Source organism: Babylonia areolata, chromosome 20, assembly GCF_041734735.1.
Source record: "Babylonia areolata isolate BAREFJ2019XMU chromosome 20, ASM4173473v1, whole genome shotgun sequence".
Lineage (NCBI taxonomy): Eukaryota > Metazoa > Mollusca > Gastropoda > Neogastropoda > Buccinidae > Babylonia > Babylonia areolata.
The window spans coordinates 47,412,695-47,436,786 of record NC_134895.1 but is presented as its reverse complement, the minus strand read 5'-3'; the positions used below and the strand labels follow the sequence as shown (position 1 = coordinate 47,436,786).

The window sequence follows — 24,092 nt, the reverse complement described above, 5'->3', positions numbered from 1 at the left end:
GACCCCCCTCCCCCACCTCCTCCTGGGGGAGAAAAACAGTTGGTTCCGGGGGGGGACCTCCACTTAGCCCACCCCGGGCCAAGCCACCCCAGTCTCCCCCACGGGAGGGGATTCTGGGCGTGTGGCAACCTGCTCTGCAGGTCTCCCCGCTATCCGGCCGGTCTCCCCTGCTGGGGGAGTCCCGCGCGTGTCAGGCGGTTCCGGGCAGTCAGACCGCCGGCCTTTCGGCCTGTCTGACACCCAAGTCGGACCTGACCTCCCTCCGACTTGGCCAGGTTTTTCCCTTCAACGAGGTCAAGGCACCAGTGACCCTTGGGGCTGGGGTCACGGGATGGCTGGTGCCCACGGGTGGTATCCCCCATTCTACCCGTACTGGGGTGCACCTATGGTGCATGCTGGGTTCCCGGGAGGACCAGGGACTAACCCCTGGTCCGCTCCCCACCGGACCCAACCCAGCACAGACCACAGAGTGACACACACAGCCCCGACAAGAGGGATTGACTCTTCGTTGGGCAGGTCGAGCTCCTCGACCAGTGTTAACACTACAGCCTCGAATCGGTCCTCTGTCAGCACGCAGGTGACCGCCACGGTCACTACGGCTTCCTTTTCAGGACCGACGGCAGCTGAGGGACCCTGCTCAGCCCATGGGAGCCTGCTGGTCCCACCTACCCAGCCCTCGGTCCTAAAAGGAGATGAGTGGGTGTTTGTCCCCTCACAGCACTCGTGGGTCCCTCTGGCGTCCAGGGACGCTCTCTCTGAGAAGGTGTGGCACTCACCATCCCAAGCATGGTTGGACCTACGGTCCACACACTCCCCACCCTCTTCAGGTGTCAGGACATAACAGAGGAGAAAATCCTCCTTTCATGATTTACTGTCATACAGGTAATTGTGATATCAATGCCAAAGAATGGTTTTTTTCTTTTCTTTTTTTTTGTAAATTAAATTTAATGCCTTTCTGTGTCCATGATAACAGTAAATACTTAAGCATTTATCTTGCAACTTTTCCCAAAGTTTGTGTTGAGTCGTTGCGTTCTCCATATTTACTATGGCTGCCTTGACAGTCATTTTTGAAGAGTAATAAGCCCCTTTTTTTTCTTTTGCCTTTTTTTTCAATTTCCTTTTAACAACACATACATTACCATGACCCACTAGTGCAGACTCTGGCAGGGAGTCAATCCCTGTCCTGTGCAAACTACTATCCGCCTATGTGGAGAAAACGAAAGTAGCTATGGCCAATAACCTGGAAGTAGGTTACCTCCCCTCTGTATCCCTGTCTTGTTCTTTTTATTCATTTTCCTCATGCTGAGATTTTATGTCATTTGGGATGCTGCAAGTATCCCTGTCCAGTACTTTTTATTCATTTTCCTCACGCTGAGATTTTATGTCATTTGGGATGCTGCAAGTTGAAAGGAGCACATACTATCGTGTCGTAACTTTTTACCTACGGGCATGTACAATTACATCCATAAGACTTTGTGCTCAGATGTTTCCACTTTCTCCAAAGTAAACTGTCATGAGACTTTGTGCTCAGATGTTTCCACTTTCTCCAAAGTAAACTGTCATGAGCCTTTAATTAAAACAAAGTAATCCATTGTCATTGATAACATCTTTTTTCATCACCAAGCCACTGCTGCAATATTGACGGTTATCACAAAAGTGCCATAACTGTGACAAATGTGTTGAGTATAGTAGGAAAGCACACAGTAACAATAACATTCCCACTGAGACTTTCATTACATATCTGGTGAAATAACACAGTGATGTGGTAAACGAAAAGTTGTCTGGTGCAACGGCTCAGCTTGGCTGTAGGCAGAGGAAGCCAGGTTTATTGTTAAACTGTTTGATACCCACACAGACGGTGCAAACTCCACAAAATGAAGAGCATTGACAATCAGTGTTCACTCATTTTATTGAAAGTGTTTTTTTTTAAACGTGCACAGATGTGAACATACACACTTGATTCTGGAAAGGGGAAGAAACCAAAGTATTTATATGACTGAAGGTAGCTGACATTTCCACAGGGTATTTCAAGTCTTCCTCTGGACATTTTTCTAAATGACCAGTCGCACCAAAAACATGACTGTACATACATGCAACCATATACACATACATGCACATTTCACACATATCAACACAGACAAGAAATAAAAGTCTGCAAAGGCAAATTAATGTATTTAAAGTGAATGGGTAGTATATGTGTCAGCCGCTGTTAAAATATATGAATCCAATTACTGGTAAAAGCCTACAGCATACAAAATACTTTGTCAACAAACCCAGTGATCAAAACATAATGCCAAGCTGTTGTCATATCTGGATCTTTCCTTTGTAGTTCCTTTTGCTTTGGTAGTTAACTCCCTTGTAGTTAACCTCCTTCAGGAAGGACTCTTTGGAGGCTGGGGGAAAAACCAAGAACATATAGTATTTGTATATCATAACACCACTCAGTTCTGTTTTCTTTGCTTACCAGTCTACTATGTAAACTAAACTGTTTACTTTCACCTTGCTTGGGAAACACCAAACACTTCAGTTATCAGGAACTCAACTTTGATCTATCGATGCAAGAAGTAAGTAGAGTGGCAACTAAACCAGTCTCCACCTCTGCCCATTGACAAAGATGCAGTGATGGTGTTTGTATGGCAATATATTAACTCCCAGGCTGGATGCCAAATCTACCCAAAAAACTCCCAAATCCAACTGAATAATGGAGGTCTTATTAAATAGCATTCTATCCTTTGGTTTCAAGGTCAGCAATTGTATTTTTATACCATTAGTCTTGCAGAGGTAATGAGACAAAATGGTCTATCCATGACAAGAATTCAGCAGCAAAGCCAAACTCACTCCACATCAGATTTATACATTATTCATTGCAGTGGTCGGAGAGCTGTCTGGCATCAGATTGGTTTATCTGGCCCAAATTTGTGATGGCTGATCCAGTGGTTCTTCAAAGGGGCATCAGGATCAAAGACTAATTTACACCTTGATTCTATTTCTGGTCGCCTTCTGTTTAGACAAATGAAAAAGAAGAGTGATAATCGACACAAGTCCACCTCTCCTCTGTTAAACCAAAATGGCCCATTTCCAGCAAGAGAGAATCTGTGATTACTGCAGGACAACGACAAGGTGAAATCCCCTCAATCTTCTGTTACCGTGGTAAGTTATTTGATCTATGTGACTCAGTGAATATCCATACTTTCAGAGTCGGTACCCAAATTGAAGTCTGACACATTCTTAGAGCTATGAATGTGACATTGGAGAAATCAGGTCATCCTGTTCAGAGTATTTTGTGAGCATAATGCCATCATTAACTGGAATATCAAACTTGCAGTGTTCATTTCTTCAGTTCAAGGCTCAACTGAACACATCACAAATGTATTCCTGTCAAATGGACAAGCAACACAGGTTAAAGTAGTTACGAACAAGATTTTGAAACAGATGGCTCTGAATCCTATGCATTGCACCTTTCAATTTCATTTCAACAGATCAAGGTTGAGTTGTGTACCTTGATATGACAAGTGTTTGGTGTTCCCCTGTCAAGGTCAGACCACAACCTAACAGGCAAATTAGATACTCAACAGAGTGTACTTTTTTTTCCCCTTTTAACATATTCAGTGAAATTGCATATGTTTATGAATTATGTTAATATATTTCTTTTCAATATATATCAGAATATAGATTTGTTTAAACAGTCAAATTACAGCTGGTGATAAATTATGTTGGTTAAAGATTTCTTTTCTAAATACATTAAAATATAGAACTGTTTACTTCATATTATTTAAAGATCCATCTTATTTGTAGAAATTATGGAATGGGAGTATCACTCTTTTGATACTCAGCAATATTTGTAATGGTGTTTAATTGCATAATTGATTGCATACTTAAAAACAGAGCCAAACAGAATTCAGTCAAGGTTCAATTTGCATCATTTAAATTTAAACTATTTCAATAAACATTTTCTTATGACAGATTGTGGTACTGTGTGTGTGTGTGTGTCTGTGTGTGTCTGAGAGAGATGTGTGTGTGTGTGTGTGTGCACGCGTGCACAGATGTGCAAAAGGGTGGATCTTCTTAGGGAAAAAAAAAACGACACTACAGTATAAAACTTTTTTTGTTGATGTTTGTTTTTGCTATTTTACAAAGCACTTTCTGAAGCAATATTATTCACAGATGCTTATTTATTTTCATCTGTTAAAAACAATAAAATATTTACATTGATACACAAATGTAAAATTTGGAACACAAAGATGATATACAGAACATTCAGCAAGTAACACAACATGGCCTCAAATACAGTACACAATAATATGAGCAAAATGGAATGAAGCATCAAACAAATTCAATCATCATAATTAATGCATGCAGTTACATGTTCAACATTTTACACCTTTCAATGAATGGGGGATAGTTTAAACCATCCTATATCAGAAATTCTAAGATATGCAGTTTTAGTGTACAACATTAAATAAAACAAAACAGCAACAACAACAAAAAAAACCACTAAATTATTATCTCAAAAGTTCTTTTATTTGATCATACAGCTCAGTATGAAAATGATTTAAGCTCTTGTTCATTCTTGGGAAATGGACAAGAACATGATTCAAGGAGCTAATGAGAAACATGCAGGCAACGTTTATCAGTGATGTGTCATCATCCTATCAGGAGCTAAATGAGAAACATGCAGGCAACGTTTTTCAGTGATGTGACATCATCCTATCAGGAGCTAAATGAGAAACCTACAGTCAACGTTTATCAGTGATGTGACACCATCCTATCAGGAGCTAAATGAGAAACATGCAGGCAACGTTTTTCAGTGATGTGACATCATCCTATCAGGAGCTAAATGAGAAACCTACAGTCAACGTTTATCAGTGATGTGACACCATCCTATCAGGAGCTAAATGAGAAACATGCAGGCAACGTTTTTCAGTGATGTGACATCATCCTATCAGTGCCTTGTCCAGGTGGGGCATCAACCGTCTAACAAAATAACCTGGCACCTACTAGAAACTGATTCCGCTGTTCACATTCTCCACAAAAATTAAATCCACAGAAGCAGAAAAGATCCATCTTATTTTGCATACTTCTATCAAGAAAGTCAATGCATTATCACCAAATGTACTGAGCCATGTTCTGTCTGTGTGCTGTAAATGTATGATTAGTGCCGTTTCCCAATGACAGCAGTCCAGACAATATACAAGTGAGGTGAGCAAGATATATGGTGCAGTGTGCCACACACACACTGGGGAAGAGTGTTTCAGGCACTGGCAGTTAACAACTCTTCAACACATGTCAGACTGTACAATGCTGTGTCTCTCCCACAAGTGGATCAGCATTTCTAATGGCAGGACAACACTTGAAAGCAGTGGTTTTGGAAGTTGACGATCACAGACAGACAGCTTGGAAACAAACAGCTTGGGCACAGAGAGCAATGAGAACAGTGTACATGTGACTTGGGGGGTGGCGGGGGGTAGGGGTAAATGATTGCAGGTCTGATCAAGGAGGAAATTCAGCTGTGGCAAAAGTCTCTGGCAGTAGCATGCTCACTCAACAGAGCTGCAACTTTTGTGAAATAACTTTGCAATGCAAAGTACGAAAAGAGGCCAGAGATTCATTAGAGGACAAAATATCTGAGGGAAAAGCTTCGTCTTTCATACAACATAATAGTGGAGGAAAAGAAGGGCATGTAACAACTATGCAACTCTTCATTTTGTTCAAAATAACTTTGCAAAGATTGAAAACAGTACATATGAAAAATACATATTTATATATAGTTTGTAATACACAATAATGGAGAAAACAGGTAACAACAAAACAACCTTTCCGTTATTTCAAAATAACTCTGCAAAGTTTAAAATGGGAAATGTAAAACAGAATCCCTTGGAAGACGGTAACTGCGGGCCTTTTGAATTGTGTCTGAGGGAGAGAGCCAATGTATCCCTGATATCATGACAGCAGTGTCATCCCTGTGGACTCCTCAGATATCTCAGCATTAGCAGTCAGCTTTCATTCTCTACAGCAAGTGATCCCGAAATATCAATCATAGTTTTGTGATGTTATCAATCACAGCGGGTAAAAGACACAATCCAATCTATAGCAAAAAATAACACACACACACACACACACACACACACACATATATATATATATATATATATATATATATATATATATATAATGAAATGGCAGAGAAACCCAATAAACATGAAAGGCAGGGGCGGGGTGAGGGAACAAGCAATGACTCCAAAAAGCATCAGGGTTAACTGCTCCACACTGGGTTCACACGTCGGAAGGGATCGGTGCTGAAGGGACCGGGCTGAAAGAAAGTAGCACTTGCCTGCTGTGAGGCCGCCGCCGATGACCCTCCTTTGATCTGGTTCAGACTCTTCTTGGGCTGCTGGTGCAGTTCCCTGAACATTTCCTTGGGGGACTTGGTTGCCGTGGCGGCATCCGGAGACTTCTTGATGTCAACCAGGTCCCCGAACAGCATTTCGCGGGTGGGTGACCGTGGGGCGGCCTGCTTGCCTTGCTCGTCCTTCCCGGCCGGCTTCATGGGCTGCAGCATGTTCTCTGGAGGGGTCTGGAAAGGGTCAGGCACCTGAGCTCTGGGGGGAGGCACCATCTGAACACCGCCGCCAACCCCTGCTGCCGCCGGGGAAGCCATGCTGAAGGGGTTGAAGGCTGGGGAAACTCCGGCAAAGCCTGGCTGCATGCCAACAGCCCCTGGAACGGCCACGTTGGGAGGGAAGGGCTGTCCGGGAATAGGGCTGCGCAGATTGCCTGCAGCACCGAAGGGGGTGCCAAAGGCTGCAGGCTGCTGGCCGTACACTGCCCCATAGGGAACGCCCCCCATCATCTGGGCTTGCTGCTGGGTAGGGAAAGTTCAGTTTGTGACTTCGTCGTTAGTTGTCCTTTTACCGTCATACGCTTTAATTAAATGCATGTACACACACATTTGTGAAAAACACACACACCCACACACACACACACACACACAAACAAGTGCACAGGCATGCACCTAACATCACTCAAAGTGAAAGGAGAAGCACACACACACACATGCATGCAAGCAAGCACACACACACAAACACATGAACATGCACATATGCACACACATCCTCATAATATCACTCTTATGAAATTAGATACACACACATATGCAAATGCACCTAATCTTTATGAAAAGGGAAAGATATGCACGCGCGCGCACACACACACACACACACACACACAATCAGATCAATGGCACTGAGTTACATAGTACAGAAAACAACACTATAACTAGTATAATAGACAGGCAGACCGGAAAAAAGGACAAATAAATGCTCCATCGGATTACAAAAGTAGAGGGACACAAATGTGTGACACAAACTGTCGATAAAAATACTCATGACCTCTAATACATACTGTCCCAGAAGGTAATGCTTAAACTTGCAAATCTGTTACCACAAACTTTTAACTACAGTCATCTGCACCTCCGGACGGGCGCAATAGCCGAGTGGTTAAAGCGTTGGACTGTCAATCTGAGGGTCCTGGGTTCGAATCACGGTGACGGCGCCTGGTGGGTAAAGGGTGGAGATTTTTCCGATCTCCCAGGTCAACATATGTGCAGACCTGCTAGTGCCTGAACCCCCTTCGTGTGTATATGCAAGCAGAAGATCAAATACACACGTTAAAGATCCTGTAATCCATGTCAGCGTTCGGTGGGTTATGGAAACAAGAACATACCCAGCATGCACACCCCCGAGTATGGCTGCCTTCATGGCGGGGTAAATACGGTCATACACGTAAAAGCCCACTCGTGTGCATACGAGTGAACGTGGGAGTTACAGCCCACGAACGCTGAAGAAGAAGAAGAAGCAGAAGAAGATCTGCACCTCCCACCCCGACCAGATCAATTCCCAATGGCTGATCGCTCACTCCTGTGAACTCAGTTCAGCATCCTATAAACTACCTCCTCTTCTCTTCCTGAAAAACTTTCCCCCTTTTATTTTCTTCCTTTTTTTTTAACTTTTTTTTTTTTAAATTCTGAAAAAACATGTATACAATACAGAGAACAGCATGAAACAAACATATAAAATGAACAGTAGCATCCACTAGAGAGAGAAAGACAAAACAAAATAAAATGTGATATATGTATAAATATATATATATATATATATATATATATATATATATATATATATATATAATTTTAAAAAATTAAGAAAAACAAGAACAACACCAACAAATTATATATAAAAAAAAAATTTTAAACTTGTCCAATCATTCAATCAATCAATGTTTACACATTACTGATTGCAGTAATCATGATGATTTAAGATGACATTGATAATAAAGAGACCAGTTGTAACATAGCAATAGCATCCATTATGTCAACTATTACAGAAATGGCATCAAGGATGAGGCGAAAGCGAGTGGTAGCATTACGAACTTTTTGTTCAGCTTTAGCTTTTTTGCCTTTTGATTCTACACTGCATTCATTCTATCCAGTAGAATAAAAAATAATTAAAAACAATTTATGTGACCAAGTTTTTATGAAGCTGGATCCCTTTCTGAATCTGAATAAAATTCAGTATAACCCTTTTTTTTCCAGTTCCGACAAAATAACTTTGTTCCCAATTTAGTAATTTGACATGGTTTCACAGTCAGAAATATTTCATGTGGACATTAACTTTTTGTGTTCAAAAAATCTCAAAGATTAACTGGATACAAAACGCAGAAAAGGTTACAGCAAAGTTTTGCTGGCTCGAGTCTTCCTCTTTTTTGTTTGCTGGCTGCTATTCCCATGTTCACTCACGTACACAAGTGGGCTTTTATGTGTATGACTGTTTTACTGTATGTCTATACACCCAAAGGGGGTTCAGGCACTGGCAGGTCTGCACATCTATTGACCTGGGAGATCAGAGAAAAGTCTCCACCCTTTACCCACCAGGCACCATGACCGTGATTCAAACCTGGGACGCTCAAATTGAAAGTCAAGTGCTTTAACCACTCGACTGTTGCGCCCATCACTGGCTCTGATGAATGAGCTGCACGTGACATTTCCAGCTGACTTTATATGACTGCTGCAACACCAGAGGGGCTGGAGTTTTCAGGGTGATTACCATCACCAGCAGACCGCATTACTGACACCAACCGAAACATCCCCACCCCCTAACCCCTGTGGGAAGCCGGGGGTCTTTCAGTGTGCATAGTATCCCCATCTTCAGTATACCCTGTGCAAGAAATTGCTGCTTTTCTATTGCTTCCTTTGTTTCTGGTTTGTTTGGGGGTTTTTTCCTTAACAATTGTCTGCTGTTTCTGCCTTCTAAGTCCATTCCTCTTTCTTTTTTCCTGCAAGCTTTGACAGTTCATTTTCACTCTGCAGTCTACGGTGTACCATGTGTGTGGTTTTGCTCTGGCCATTAGGTAGTGATACTGTAAATACTGGGATGGGCACTAGCTGTCTATTCTGCTGTGTTATTTGTCTATATTTCCTCTCTCTCTCTCTCTCTCTCTCTCTAGCTTTGAAGCATTTTTCATCCTTTTTTTATGATATTTGTGCACCTGTCAGAGTGGATTTCTTCCACAGAACTTTGACAGCTGACAACATTTATGTTGCCCTGGGTTCTTTTTCAATGCGCGAAGTGCATGCTGCACACAGGACCTTGGTTTACCATCTTACCCGAATGACCAGATGCTCAGTTTGCTCTTCCATTCAAAACTTTGGGAGAAATGGACAAGGCCGGGATTCTTCTTCTTCTTCTTCTTCTTCTTCGTTCGTGGGCTGCAACTCCCACGTTCACTCGTATGCACACGAGTGGGCTTTTACGTGTATGACCGTTTTTACCCCGCCATGTAGGCAGCCATACTCCATTTTCAGGGGTGTGCATGCTGGATATGTTATTGTTTCCATAACCCACCGAACGCTGACATGGATTACAGGATCTTTAACGTGCGCATTTGATCTACTGCTTGCATATACACACGAAGGGGGTTCAGGCACTAGCAGGTCTGCACATATGTTGACCTGGGAGATTGTAAAAATCTCCACCCTTCACCCACCAGGCGCCGTCACCGTGATTCGAACCTGGGACCCTCAGATTGACAGTCCAACGCTTTAACCACTCGGCTATTGCGCCCGTCGGCCGGGATTCAAACCCAAGACCCTGACAAACACTGTATTGGCAGTCAAAGCATCTTAAACAGCGAAACACACAAACCTGCTGGCCAGGAACCCCAAACGGCACAGCTCCTGGCTGCACCATGCCAAAACCAGGTGCAGTGATACCAACGCTGGGTGCAGGCGTACCCGGAAAAGCCTGCATGCCCCCAAAGGGGCTGGACACCACAGGAGGGGGTGCGGACAGCTGCTGAAGGTTGGACAGAGAGGAGGAGGCCGGTGCCGCCACAGAGGTGGCCGCAGCAGAAGCTGAGGGCACCCCCCAGGGGTCGTTCCCGACCGGCATGTTGGGGGTGGTGGGGGAGGTGGTGATGGTGGGGGAGGTGGGCTGGCGAGGAGCTTCGTCGGAGGTCAGCTCATCAAAGTCCAGGTTTTTGATCTGTTCGATGCCCTGACAGAAAGAATTAAAAAACGATAACAAAAAAAAACAAAAAAAAATTTCATGATAAAAAAAGGGGAAAGAAAGGCAATGAGATAGTGAGAGAAATATTCAAGAAGTAAAATACTATATGCATACATTTTCCAAAACCAGTTCTAGGGACTGTGCTAAAAATGACATTAAAACCTTTACTCAAAACCAGACCGTGTCGTGCTGTGGGTCACACTCACACTAACAGTTTCGGTTGCTGAAGGGAAGCACCCCAAATTCACATCTGCTACACCACATCTGCCAGGCAGATGCCTGACCAGCAGCATAACTTAATGTGCTTGTCTGGCCTTGAGTGCATGTATATATATTTGCTTACTTCTCAGAATGGATTTCTTCTATAGAATTTTGTCAAAGGACATTTATGTTGCCATGGGTTCTTTTTCAGTGCACCAAGAGCAAGCTGCACATGGGACCTTGTTTGTCATCTCATCTGAATGACTAGATGCTCAATTCGTCCCTCCAACGGAATCTGCTGACACTGAGGACCTTGGCAAGACTCACCCCCAAGTGCAGAAGTGAAGGTGTATTGAAACTGAGGTCACCATGACAGCAGGGCACACTGACCTTCAGGATGGTGTCCACTTGGTCCTCCAGGTCCAGCAGGTTCTGTTCCTGGGGGTTCACTGGTTCGTTGCTCTTTGGCACCTGTCGGGTACATACACACTAAAAGGTTATTTTTTATTTTATATATATATATATATTGAAATTTTTTTGTTTCTTGTTTTATTGTTTGTTTTTTTGTACGCTTATAGTCGACTCCATCAAGTTTTTGTGCCTTATACATATTACTAGTAGTAGTAGTAGTTCTTTTTTTCTTTCTTTTTTTTCTCTCAAGGCCTGACTAAGCGCGTTGGGTTACGCTGCTGGTCAGGCATCTGCTTGGCAGATGTGGTGTAGCGTATATGGATTTGTCCAAACGCAGTGACGCCTCTTTGAGCAACTGAAACTGAAACTGAAACTGTGTGTGCTTTCCTTCTTTTTTTGTTTTTTGGTTGTTGTTTTGTGTGTGTGTGTGTGTGTGTTTTGTGTTTTTCCTGTTCCCCACAATGCCTGTCGATCTGCATGTTTTCAGTACCTGTCAGGTACATACACATCACAATGTTATGTCTGATTGTGTGTGCTTTCCTTCTTTGATTTTTTTCCCCCTTCTCTTGTTCACATTATGTCTGTCAACCTACATGCTGTCAGCACCTGTCAAGCACATACACTTGATATTACGTCTCGATTGTCTGCGCTTTATTCTTGTCTTCATTCTTTTTTTTTTCCTGTTCACATAATCCCAGTCAATCTGTGTGTATGCCTCCAAGCTCCTGCTTGTCCCCTCCCCCTGCCCCCCCCCCCCCCCCCCCCCCCCCCACCCCCGGCCCCCTCCTGCCCCCAGCCCCACTTCCCTCACCCATCCACCTCAAGCTTCCCCCCTCCCCCCTCTTCCTTTCCGCCCTTCCAATGGCAGATACTTTTTGTATCTATCTGTGTTTCTTTTAAATCAACATATTTTCATGAGCATGATGTTTATAAATGGGCCTCTGAATTATATTATCATATTTGAATTACAAGACATTTTACAGATCTCAATTGGTAGATTTTTTGTTTGGAATGAAAGTGTGGGTGTTCTGTGTTTAAAAGAACCTCAGAATTAAATAACAGCATCATTTCACACAAGACTGCTGGCTTACCATGAAAGCCTCATTTCATTGTCCAAAGTCTATGAAAAACTTTTAACACAAGAGATTTCAGTTTCAGTTTCTCAAGGAGGCATCACTGCAATCAGACAAACCCATATACACTACACCACATCTGCTAGGCAGATGCCTGACCAGCAGCATAACCCAATGCATTCAGTCAGTGAGTGCATGCATATTACATATTTTTGTCTAGCTATTTTTTGTCTATCTTTACACGGGGAGCACGAGAATGTTAAAATCAGTCAGCGCCTGTGAACCTTCCGCCCATCGCGCTGGTCTGGCACCAATGCAGCGTGCCTCTCGCCTGACGCACTTCCATGCTTTTCAGCAAGGTGTTAGGTTGTCTCCACTGACCATTTCTTTATATACCCACAACAACATGCCTAAGGAAGCTACTGAACATCAAGTGGCAAGACAGGACCCCAGACACGGAGGTGCTTGCAAAAGCCACCCTTCCCAGCATCTTCACCATCCTGATGCAGTCCCAGCTTCGCTGGGCAGGACACATGGCGCGCATGCCAGACCATCGGCTGCCCAAAAGGCTCTTCTATGGCGAGCTGCAACAAGGGAAGAGATCACACGGAGGTCAGAAGAAGCGCTTCAGAGATACTCTGAAAGTCTCTCTGAAAGCGTTTGATATCAACCCTGACTCCTGGGAGGAATCTGCAGTGGACCGTGACAAATGGCGCGCTGCTGTGCACAAAGGTGCCAGGTTGTGCGAGGCCAACAGGACTGCTGCAGCTGTTCAGAAGAGGCAGGCCAGAAAGTCACAGGCAAACAAGCTCCCTGACAATGATATGCCTGTCTTTGTCTGCCCCAACTGTCAGCGAACATTTCGTGCGCAGATTGGACTATTCAGCCATCTGCGCACTCACAGATAGATTCATGAGCACACACACACACACCCCCCCCCCCACCACCACCACCCTACCCCCATCCCCCAGCTAGATGACAACGATGGTCATCATCGATATCGATGGACACACACCAGGTTGTCTCCACTGACCATTTCTTTATATACCCTTGGTGTGCTGATAACCACACTTAATGGCTAATCACACCAAACCTTAATGCATTCTGTGCATGCCTGGATGTGCCAACATTGTGAAAAGGTGAACAAGAAATATCAATGAAGTCAGAGTGTGCTGGAACCTAGGACTGAACATGTTCCTGCACTGGTTCAAGTGCCACGCTTTGAGCATGTGTGAAAACTGACCGATGCCTATCAGTGTTGGCTTCAATGCCATGAGAAAATCATGCTGGCTTTCACTAACCTGATTTGGTTTTTTGTTGTTGTTTTTTTAATACTGTCTTACCTCTCAACTTTGAAAATATAATTCCAGCTTGATTTTATCATCATGGACATCCAAAGTTGTAAACTTCGGCCAAAAAAAGAAAAGAAAAGAAAGAAAAAGTATGCAGTCTAGCAGTCAAAGTTCACACTGTGTGTGTGTGTGTGAGTGTGTGTGTGTGTGTGTGTGTGTGTGTGTGTGTGTGAAAAGAAAGAAAAAGTATGCAGTCTAGCAGTCAAAGTTCACACTGTGTGTGTGTGTGTGTGTGTGTGTGTGTGTGTGTGTGTGTGAGTGTGTGTGTGTGTGTGTGTGTGTGTAGATTTAATTCTGAAGAATATAAATATCAGGGGTCAAAAGGGGAGAATGCACATTAAAAATGTGAACAACACTAACATGGTTGATTTACAAAAAAGTGCGCAGGAAGGGTTGCCCTTGGCAAAATTACGTCAAAAAAAATCTACTTTGGTATGAAGACATACACTTGCAGGCTGAAAACAAAACTCTAGGTAGTGACACGCTCTCAATGGGGAGAGCAGCCTGAATTTCACAGAGAAATCTGTGACAAAAGAGTTTCACAATACAATACAGCACATGAATTGCAAGTCTAGCATTCCCCACCCATCCACACCCTTCAAAACACACACAGTTATATACTTATGCATGGCTAACATTAATTTTGTTTAGTTTTCTCCAACACTTTGTTCTTACCAACCCCCAACCCCTTAAAAAATGTCTGCCATTCCTACCTCTTTCTCAGCACACACACACACACACACACACACACACATGCGCGCGCATGCATGCATGCATGCACACATATACCTGTATCCATAATTCATACTCAAATATTTTCTCACATGCTTCCCCCACCACCTCCAAACACACACACACACACACACACACACACACACACACACACACACACACACACACACACACACACACACACACACACACACTCACTCACTCACTCACTCACACACACACTGACAAGGAAACATAGAATTCTCCATGTCTGTTTTATTCTCATGACTGTACATGCTGGTGATTATGTCTGTGAGTTTCTACCTCCATCCACCCCCCTCCACTTAGATTTCTGTAAGCCAGTTACAATGGAGATTTTTTTGGTGTATGATTCTTGTTTGTCTTTTAAGCTTTTAAAAAAAAATACTGTTTAAAATATTGCATGTACACTATACAAATTTTCTTTTCAGCTTTTTAAAAATACAGTTTAAAATATTGCACGTGCACGATACAAATTTTCCTTTCAGCTTTTTACAAATACTGTTTAAAAGATTGCACATACACAATACACGTCTGTTTACGCTGGCAGTATCTTGTTCACTCAATACTCAAAAAGATACATTTACCAAATACATTTAGAAAGGATGCGCTCAGCACTTGAACAGGTAAAAGCACACGCACAAAGCTTTGTGTTTCATATTCACACACAAGTCTGAACAGAGCACCAACAAGAACGAGCAAAACTGATGAGGTACACAGATTGATTTCATACTTATAGAGTGTGAGTTTTTGACAATCTTCAACGAGTTCCGTACATGTTTAGTTTTTTACAATTTGCAACAAGTTCAGTAAACATGGCTTTGTTTTGTTGTTGCTTTTTTTCAAATGTTCTGCATGCATCATCTCAAACAGATATATTATCTTTTGTTGTTGCTGCTGTTGTTGTTTTTTTCTATTTTGTTACTTTAACTCCATCAAAAACATGCTGATATTCAGTGTAATTTTGCTGATTTGATAATTTGCAGACAACAAATTTTCACACATCATCAAATCTAATGTTTTGTCTGTTTTTGTCTTTTCATCAGTGCTGAATAATACAAGTTCAATATTAAAAAGATAAGTCGTTCACATCAAGAATATTTATAGTCTCCAACATTCTAGTATTACAGTGTTTACAAAAGCAATGTGTGGATTGACAGTCCCATAAACAATGATTAACTGTCTCTTTTTCCTTTCTGTGGAGGGTTTAAGGAATCCTGAGAAGTATAAGGACCTTGGCCTTGTCTTTCCAACACATCATTTCTTTTTTTCTTCTCCTCTGTCTCTCTTGTTATGCAAAATAACATTCTGTGTGTTCTGTTTCAATAAATAATTTTCTCTTGTTTCCGCACATGTTTTACAATCAAGAGGCAATAACATCCCGGGTCAGATTGACTTTTTCAGAGCTCCTTGCGCTTACTTCAACAGTCCCTCATCAGCTGATCACAGCAAATTAACCCCTCGACTGCTGCTGATGAGTATATTCATCAGTGAAGGGCCGTCACCTCACTAAGGACAGAGCTTACAGGTCAAGATGTCAGTCACCACTCTGTGTTTGGACTTCTTGTTCTTGGGACTGCTTTACTTTATGATCGGCAAAACCAATACTACCATCGATAAGCACATGAAAAAAAAAAAAGTATATGTAACTGCATTTGAAACTCATCCCGCACAAATGTCATTTCACCAAAGTTCGACAGCCAAGGGGTTAAGGGCGAGCGAGGCAGGAAAGTCTGACACGTGCGTGTCGTGTGCTGCATGTGGTGCGTGCTGATGGTGTTGACGCCACAGACTCGTGCGTGCGCGAGTGACGACGATGTTCACGCCACAGACTCATCATCACTACAGGTAGGATGCTGCAAGTCTGCTGCGCTTTGCGAGTCACTTAGCAGGAGAGGCTGGGAGGTGGTGTGAAGGAGAGGGAAGGTGAATGAGCTGGGTGGGCTATGTTTAGCGGAGGTAGAGTCTAAACCGGGGTTGGTCAGCATGGCGCGCTGTGATCACAGAACATATTTTGAAAGGAATTAATGGACTGTGTTTGTGTAAGCTGAGGTGTGTGTTCTAAAGTTTCTTCTCTGAACTGTTTTTTTTTTCTCTCTCTCTCTCTTTCCTCTTTGTTTTATTTCATTTTATATTTTCAGTTTTTAGCTCTTACCGAAACAACTGTGTTCATGTCTGTGTGTGTACTTTTTTGTGTGTGAGTTAATGCTGTTACAATTTTATCATGCAATCACACTAAGACCGCAAAAAAAGAGGCTATAAAACATATCTGATAATTACAGATGCTATCATTTACAGTGGCACTCTGAGTATATAACCACACATAAACAGACATACACGCACACTCATGCACACACACACACACACACACACACACACACAAACATACATACTTACACACATACACACTAACACAAGTATGAAAATGTCTTTCCCTCACATAAGTATTAGAACACACAAACAGATGCCTGTAAACACACACACACACACACACACACACACACACACACACACACATACACACACACATGATTTGTAATGTATGCGCATGTGCGCGCACACACACACACACACACACACACACACACGCACACACACAAACACATACACACACACATACATACATACATACATACATCCATACATTAGAAACCGCATCATGTAGACTTACTTCCTGTACAGACTACAGTCAATAACTGCAGTCACTATCATTCACACTGGGTGCAAACCATACTAAACTGCCATTAGTTCAGCACAGATGATAAACAAGACACAATAATCATTTATCTATGTAGGTCATTAATCACACCGTCTGTGCAAACCAAACAGTCAAATGCACTTGCGATAAGTATCTCATAACAACAACAACAACAACAAAAAAGATACAAAGCAAAGACCAACCTGATAAATGCTTTCCTGGGTGTCAGCCGACTGATCATTTGGTGACTCCTAAAAAAGAAAAAAAAAAAAAAATTTTAAATCATATTGTACATTCCCAATAAAGTGAAATGTTTTATGTGAAACCAGTCCATGTTTCACACACACACAAAAAAAGTCTTATATCAACAAGAAGTTTCAGCACTGCAACTACAGCCACACACATGCATGCCATACACAGAAGTGTCATCTGCAAGTGTATCACACACACACACACACACACACACACACACACACACACACACCACACCACACCACACCACACCACAACACACCATCTTCCTTCATAATGATTTGCTGCCTTACCATGAAAAAATACATTAATTTGAGGACAAGTGATTCTGATAAATTATCATACCTTGAGAACACTTTGAGAAAATGAATGTGCCCTGTCAAAGAAATCATGATAACTGCTGCTGTACTGCCATCACTCCAAAAATGAATGAATCTCACATGAAGAAACATTTGAATGTTTCTTCAACACAGTGGGTTTATTTCATACATGATCCAAATCTGACAGGTATTTACATTCCACAGGTAAACTGGGTTTAACACACACAGACACAGACACATGATGAATTTATATGTGCTCTGTGTGTGGGTGGGGTGTGTGTGTGTGTGGGGGGTGGGGTGGGGGGGGGGGGTATTTTAGTGTTTGTGCTAATTTTTTCTTCTTTTTTTATATATTGTTGTTGTTTTTTGTTTAGTTTTTAGTGTGTGTGCGCGTGCACGCGTGCATGCTTGCATGTGTGTGTGCATGCATGCATGTGTGTGTGCGTGTGCACGCGTGCATGCTTGCGTGTGTGCATGCATGCATGCGTGTGTGTGCGTGCGTGCGTGCAAATGTGTGTATGTGTGTTTATATACTGTACTTAATACATAAGCACAGACAACCACAAGCCAGCATGGCATGCACCGGGGCGTGCAGGTGTGTGCATGTGCCAGTCTCTCCCCAGCTGACTGACCTGCTTCGTGGTGGCGTCCCCTTGTGCTTCTGGTGCTGTGGCAGCCTTGGCCTTGGCCTCCTCAATCTCCTTCTTCTTCATTTCGTACACTGTCTGGAACAGGTCTCGCAGGCACAGCACCAGGTTCTCAGCCTGAAAGATCCAAGGCAAAAGATATATCAATTATGTTTAATTAACATACTTACCGTGACCCAACTAGTGCAGACTCCAGCAGGGGTCTGACATTCCTGTCCTGTGCAAACTACTTTCCGCCTATGCGGAGAAAACGAAAGTAACTACGGCCGATAACCTCCCAGAAGTAGGTAACCTCCTCTTTGTCCCACTGGCTAGCGCCCTCTTTTTCCGGCAGCCATCATGACTCCTGTTCCTGTGCTCTTCATATGGCTAAGTTTTTTTTCTCGTATTTTCTGTCTGTCTGTCAATTCTCTGGTGTTCTTGTTTTTGGTCAAATTATGTCTCCAACCAGGTCACATAATTATACAGCTCAACTGGGCGATCACGCTAAAATTAAGGCACGGTTGCAATCGACTCTTCTTTTTATCAAATTACTGCTGGTACGTGCTGCCAGTATGCTTACTACATTATCAAATTACTGCTGGTATGTGCTGTCAGTAGGATTACTACATTATCAAATTTAATGGTATTGACCAGTTTCAATTAAATTTGCGTTGAAACTAAATTGTTCCTTCTGTGAGAGTTATGTGTGTGTATGTGTGCGTGTGCACATGTGCAAGCAAGTATGCTTGTGTATACAAGAATGTGTGCATATGTGAGTGGATACATATGTATGCATGCTTGTGTGCATTTGCATTCATCAGTTTTGCTTTAAACATAGACACTGCAAATGACGTGATAGGGGCAGGTCAGTATAACCAAAAGCTGCTCTTTTCAATCATGATATGGCATAAAATATCATCTTTTTTAGATATAGTATTACATTAAAACAAGTGTAAATAAATCATTCAGACTTGGGCTCACACACACTCTCCCCTGCCCCACCCACACACAGATGTGCATTCACACATTGCACTCCCCTCAATCCCCCAACACACACACACACACACACACTTTAAGATCATTAACAAAAACAGCATTAAAAACCTACTGCAGTCATTGTCTTTATGCCAGAGACTAACATACACTCCTGCCACCCTCAACCACCTTCCCACCCCTCCAAACTGACATGATTATTAACAACATAAACAGCAGCAAAACCTACTGCGTTTGCTGTCTTGATGCCAAAGAACTGGTGAGAGCCATCCCCAGCACTGTAGATGTAGCCAAAGGCACGGCTGTCTGTGACGTCTCTTGATATGAAGGAAATCTGGTGCGCTGGATGCGTGTGCAGCACATTCTGGAAACGACAGAATAAGGAAATAATCAAATACATTAAAGCCAAATAGCCAAGTGATGTCTGGACAGGGCAGTTTCAGTTTCAGTTTCACTTTCTCAAGGAGGCGCCACTGCATTCGGACAAATCCATATATGCTACACCACATCTGCCAGGCAGATGCCTGACCAGCAGCATAACCCAACGTGCTTGTCAGGCTTTGAGTGCATGCTTGTATATCTGCGTACCTATTAGAGTGGATTTCTTTTTACATAATTTTGCCAGAGGACAACACTTTTGTTGCCATGGGTTCTTTTTCAGCACGCCAAGTGCGTGCTGCACATGGGACCTTTGTTTATCATCTCATCTGAAAGATTAACTCTCAGACATATGGGAAAACAAAATTCTTTCTACTACTGATGTTAAGTCAAACCATGTGAATATCTATTCATGACAGGTAACTGAAAGTACAAAACACATCTCCATCGTTCCTCACATCAGAATACTCACCGTGGTGGATGCATCCACAATTCTCAGCCCCTCCAGTGTGACGTTGACAAAAATACGCTGCTTGTGTTGACCACCAGCTTTCACTTGCTCCTTCAGTTTCATCATCTTCTCCTGGCACATCTCATCGCCACGAGCCTCTGGCACATCCTCAATGCCAATGATCTTAGCTCTGTAGCTCACCCCGTTGCCCTCAAACTTCGACTGGTCTGTCCATGCAGAAATAAAATCATAATGAAATAAGGTTCTTATCACTATCATTAATTACTACAAGTATTTGTGTTTGAAATAAACACTAATTTGGAATGATTTTTTACCCCTGAAAGCGGAGTATGGCTGCCTACATGGCGGGGTAAAAACGGTCATGCACGTAAAAGCCCACTCGTGTACATGCGAGTGAACGTGGGAGTTGCAGCCCACGAACGCAGAAGAAGAAGAAGAAGAATGATTTTTGGCTCTGTAGCTCACCTAACTGCCTTCAGATTTAGACTGGTCTGTTTCATGCAGAAATCTGATATGATAATACGATTCTTATCACTATATAATTAGTCACTACTAGTAGTCATGCTTATAGTCTTTTTTTCTTTTCTTCTTTTTTTTCAGTCAAAAAAGGAGGTATGTCAGGAAGTTCAATGAAGTAAAGTGAAACATTTGGCAACACTGTCTGCTTTATGATGTTTTCACTGGGATAAACAGACATGAAAAGTGTGAGAACAGGTACTTCTTTACAGTGTTAAAAACATATTCCATTTTTTGCTTATTACATTGAAATAATATATGTGTAAGAAACATACAACTGAAGTGTTCCACAAAAAAGTCTACATGGCACATCAATCTTTAAGGTATTTCTAAATGAAAATAGATATACAAAAATAATGAGGATCAAAATGCAGAACTTAAGACAAAATACAACTTACCCTTTTGCTTCTTGGACATGTTTGGTTTTTCTTTCTTATATAATATTCTCTTGCAATCTGAAACATCATGATGCAGGCAATTACAGTTTGTTTCCTGTGTGTACACTTTCAATTTGACGTAAATCATAAAATCAACCTGTCAAGTTCAGTGGCTAACTGTCAGAAGATATCACTATGTACTCAAGGCATGTACAAAAATCCACAGCAATGAAAGGGCTATCCCTGGCAAAACTGTGTAGCAAAAAAATCCATTGAAAAAGAATTCAATCCACAAGTGGGGAAGAAGAAGAAGAAGAAGAAGAAAAGAAAGAAAAAGAAAAAGAGAGAGAGAACAAATATTGGTGGTGCTGTGCTTTGTCACATGCTCTTTACTGGGAGAATAGCCCAGATTTTACACACAGAAATCTGTTGTGACAAAAAGTAATACAATACAATATCTTGTACGCATGGACGCAGAATACGAATGAGAGAGTGGGGACTTGTGGGTCAGCTGGGTCAGTTAAATGGCTGAAGCTATAAATTCCTTCCTTCCTTCCACAGAGTGACCACAATCAACTGCTGATTATTCTGTCAATAATGGGGGAATCTGCAGGGAAAAGCACTAATTCAAAAAAGAAAAAAAAAAAAAAAAAAAATCGTTCTACAAGTGAATGCATGACTGGGTGTGAATAAGGGCATTAATGAAATGCAGAACAGGCAGCACCCAAACCTGCAATAGGGCTTTCCACACACAGGCCTTGTGACCAGGATTTTACAACACCGATTTTTTTTTTTTTTTTAAATAATTTTGATAATATAAATAAACTGACAAGAATTTTAGTTCTCCTTTTTTTTTCTTTTTTTCTTTTTTTTTTGGGGGGGGGGGGGGGTTGTTTTGCATCCACCCTTACCCCACCAAACAGTGCCAAGTTTGAACCATTACCACCTACTACAAGCTAATTATATCATATTGAAGTGTTTTAAATTATCTTCCAATAAGCCATTCAAAATGATTCCATGTAGATTCACCTCTCTACTACATATCTGTGAATTCAAGTTGGTCGACAATGCTCTGCTGTAAAGGTTAAGTGCTGAGATAAAAATCATGCTGATAATGAGGGCACTTGACATTGTCTGGTATTATCACAGAGAGCAATTTATAAACCACGCGTACGCTCATTCTTCTTCTTCACAAATCTACTTTCAGATCATACCAGCTCAGTGTTGACAGTTATCCAGTCCTGCAAAATATCTGTCTATTGTTTCACAGGCATAACATAATATGTGAAAAGATAAACAAACAAATAATGGCTAGCAGATCAACAGTGGATACAATGATTATGTTATTATGTCATAATAAATTTGTCACAAAAGATTTCTGTGTGAAATTTGGGCTGCTCTGCCCAGGGAGAACACGTCACTACATGGTGCAGCAGCACCACCCATCTTTTCTTTACTTTTTTTCTGTCTGCAAGAATATTTGTTTTCCTTTCAAATTGTTAATTCTTTTTAACAGAAATTCTGTTGAAAATGTCACTTTTGACACTAACGTGATTTAAACCCACCCACCTGGGAAGAGCTGCCCAAACTTCACACAGAAAAATCTCTTGTGACAATAAAATTACAGCAACATACAATATCCACGCAATGCTAAAGAAAACCAGTATCCATCTCTTAAGATCTCTGTGATTTTGGTCAGTTAAAAAAAAACAAAAACGTGTCAACATGCATCAACATAATCTTTATATATCATGCGTGATAGTAAATAATTACACGAAGCACAGGAGCAGCTTGTAACATCGATATAACACACAAGACTAAGACTGGGTCTATCGTCTATTCGGGCTGTGTGCATCCATCTATATTGGGGGGCGTGAACGCGGCTTTTGCGTGGTGGACCTGCTACAACTACAGTCAACTTCTGAAAAGTTTAGCAACATCGGCAAAGAACTGCTCTGAACGCTTGCTGCACGGAGAACTGATTTTTTTTTTCTTCACAAAACTGGCTATTAGGCTTGTCTTCTTCTCTCACTCTCTCCTTTCTTCTCTTTTTCTCTTCTTCTTCACACACTAAAACAAAACTAAAAACACAAGCTGCAACGCCCACGAAAACGTTTTCGACTTGGAACGCCTATAACTTTATTTTGCAATGTATTACGTTCTTCAAAGTTGCAAACATTTCTTCGTGGCAAAAGGAAACATTGTAAACAATGAAAGTTGGCGATTTTGAAACAAGAAAACTTTTAAAAAGACTTACTTTCGAGTTGAGCTGAGACGACTTCTCTGTGCCCACTGCAGAGTCGGCGTATTTATCACAAGCACGCCTCATTTGCATCTGAAACATCACAAGCCCCTGATTTGCATAATGATTTCCCGGAAGTGAACCCCTGACCTTTTGATACATAGAAATTAATCCGCGTCAAAACAAAGTTCTACCTGACATACCGATTTCATAGTAACATGCAAAGGCTTATGAATTATTCAAAAACTTGAACCGATGGCAAACTGTCAGAGCGCGTTCACGAAGGAAACATTTCAATCACAAGTTTATTCGCGAAAATGTGACAGCAGGAAGGTGTGTCAAAATTATTTAATCCGCCGCCGCTTTCTAGCCAATCCATGCGCTCTCACCGAATCTTGGGCGTGTGTGGGTGGGCGTGTGCAGGTACATGACAGCAAACATGTGCGGGCACTCAGTGTGCGACCAGCTGTGGTACGCACACAGACGATAACAAAAGAATTGCAGTATAATTGCCATGGACAAAAGAATCCAGACAAATAAAAAGAATGATGGTCGTCAACGTAGTAATTTTCTTGCGAAAGTTCCATCACCTTGTCTCATTACACGTCAAAGCTTTCATGACAGAAGCATCAAAATAAATGATTTGCCAATTTTGCACTGTCGAACTAGTTTTTCCGTTCTACAGCGCATCACTTAGTAACAGAGAAAGGCTTTGAGCGTGTCCAGTGTAATGTTACATGAGAAGGTAAGAGATCCAAATCCAGCCATGACTAGAACTTAATATTATATACCACCTTTTGTTGTATATATAGTGGTCTAGCTTACAGTTAACAGTGACTATTCTGCATAAAGAATAGTCCTACATA

General features: G+C 41.9%; 1 protein-coding gene across 2 annotated transcripts; it reads right to left on the bottom strand.

The window, feature by feature from the left end:
• Window positions 1–1,891: 1,891 nt before the first annotated feature.
• On the bottom strand, window positions 1,892–23,344 carry LOC143294668 (uncharacterized). 2 transcript variants are annotated; one of them, XM_076606052.1, is made up of 10 exons: window positions 23,242–23,344; window positions 21,006–21,062; window positions 20,092–20,297; window positions 19,471–19,605; window positions 18,252–18,383; window positions 17,251–17,298; window positions 11,154–11,234; window positions 10,200–10,550; window positions 6,332–6,862; window positions 1,892–2,393 (listed from the first exon to the last, which is right to left on the bottom strand). In XM_076606052.1, exons 2-10 carry the CDS (start codon window positions 21,022–21,024, stop codon window positions 2,373–2,375), a joined length of 1,524 nt encoding a protein of 507 aa, XP_076462167.1. In that variant the 5' UTR covers window positions 21,025–21,062; window positions 23,242–23,344; the 3' UTR covers window positions 1,892–2,372. The 2 variants fall into 2 exon arrangements, with proteins under 2 accessions (XP_076462167.1, XP_076462168.1); XM_076606053.1 differs by having other exon boundaries at window positions 6,332–6,859.
• Window positions 23,345–24,092: the final 748 nt, after the last annotated feature.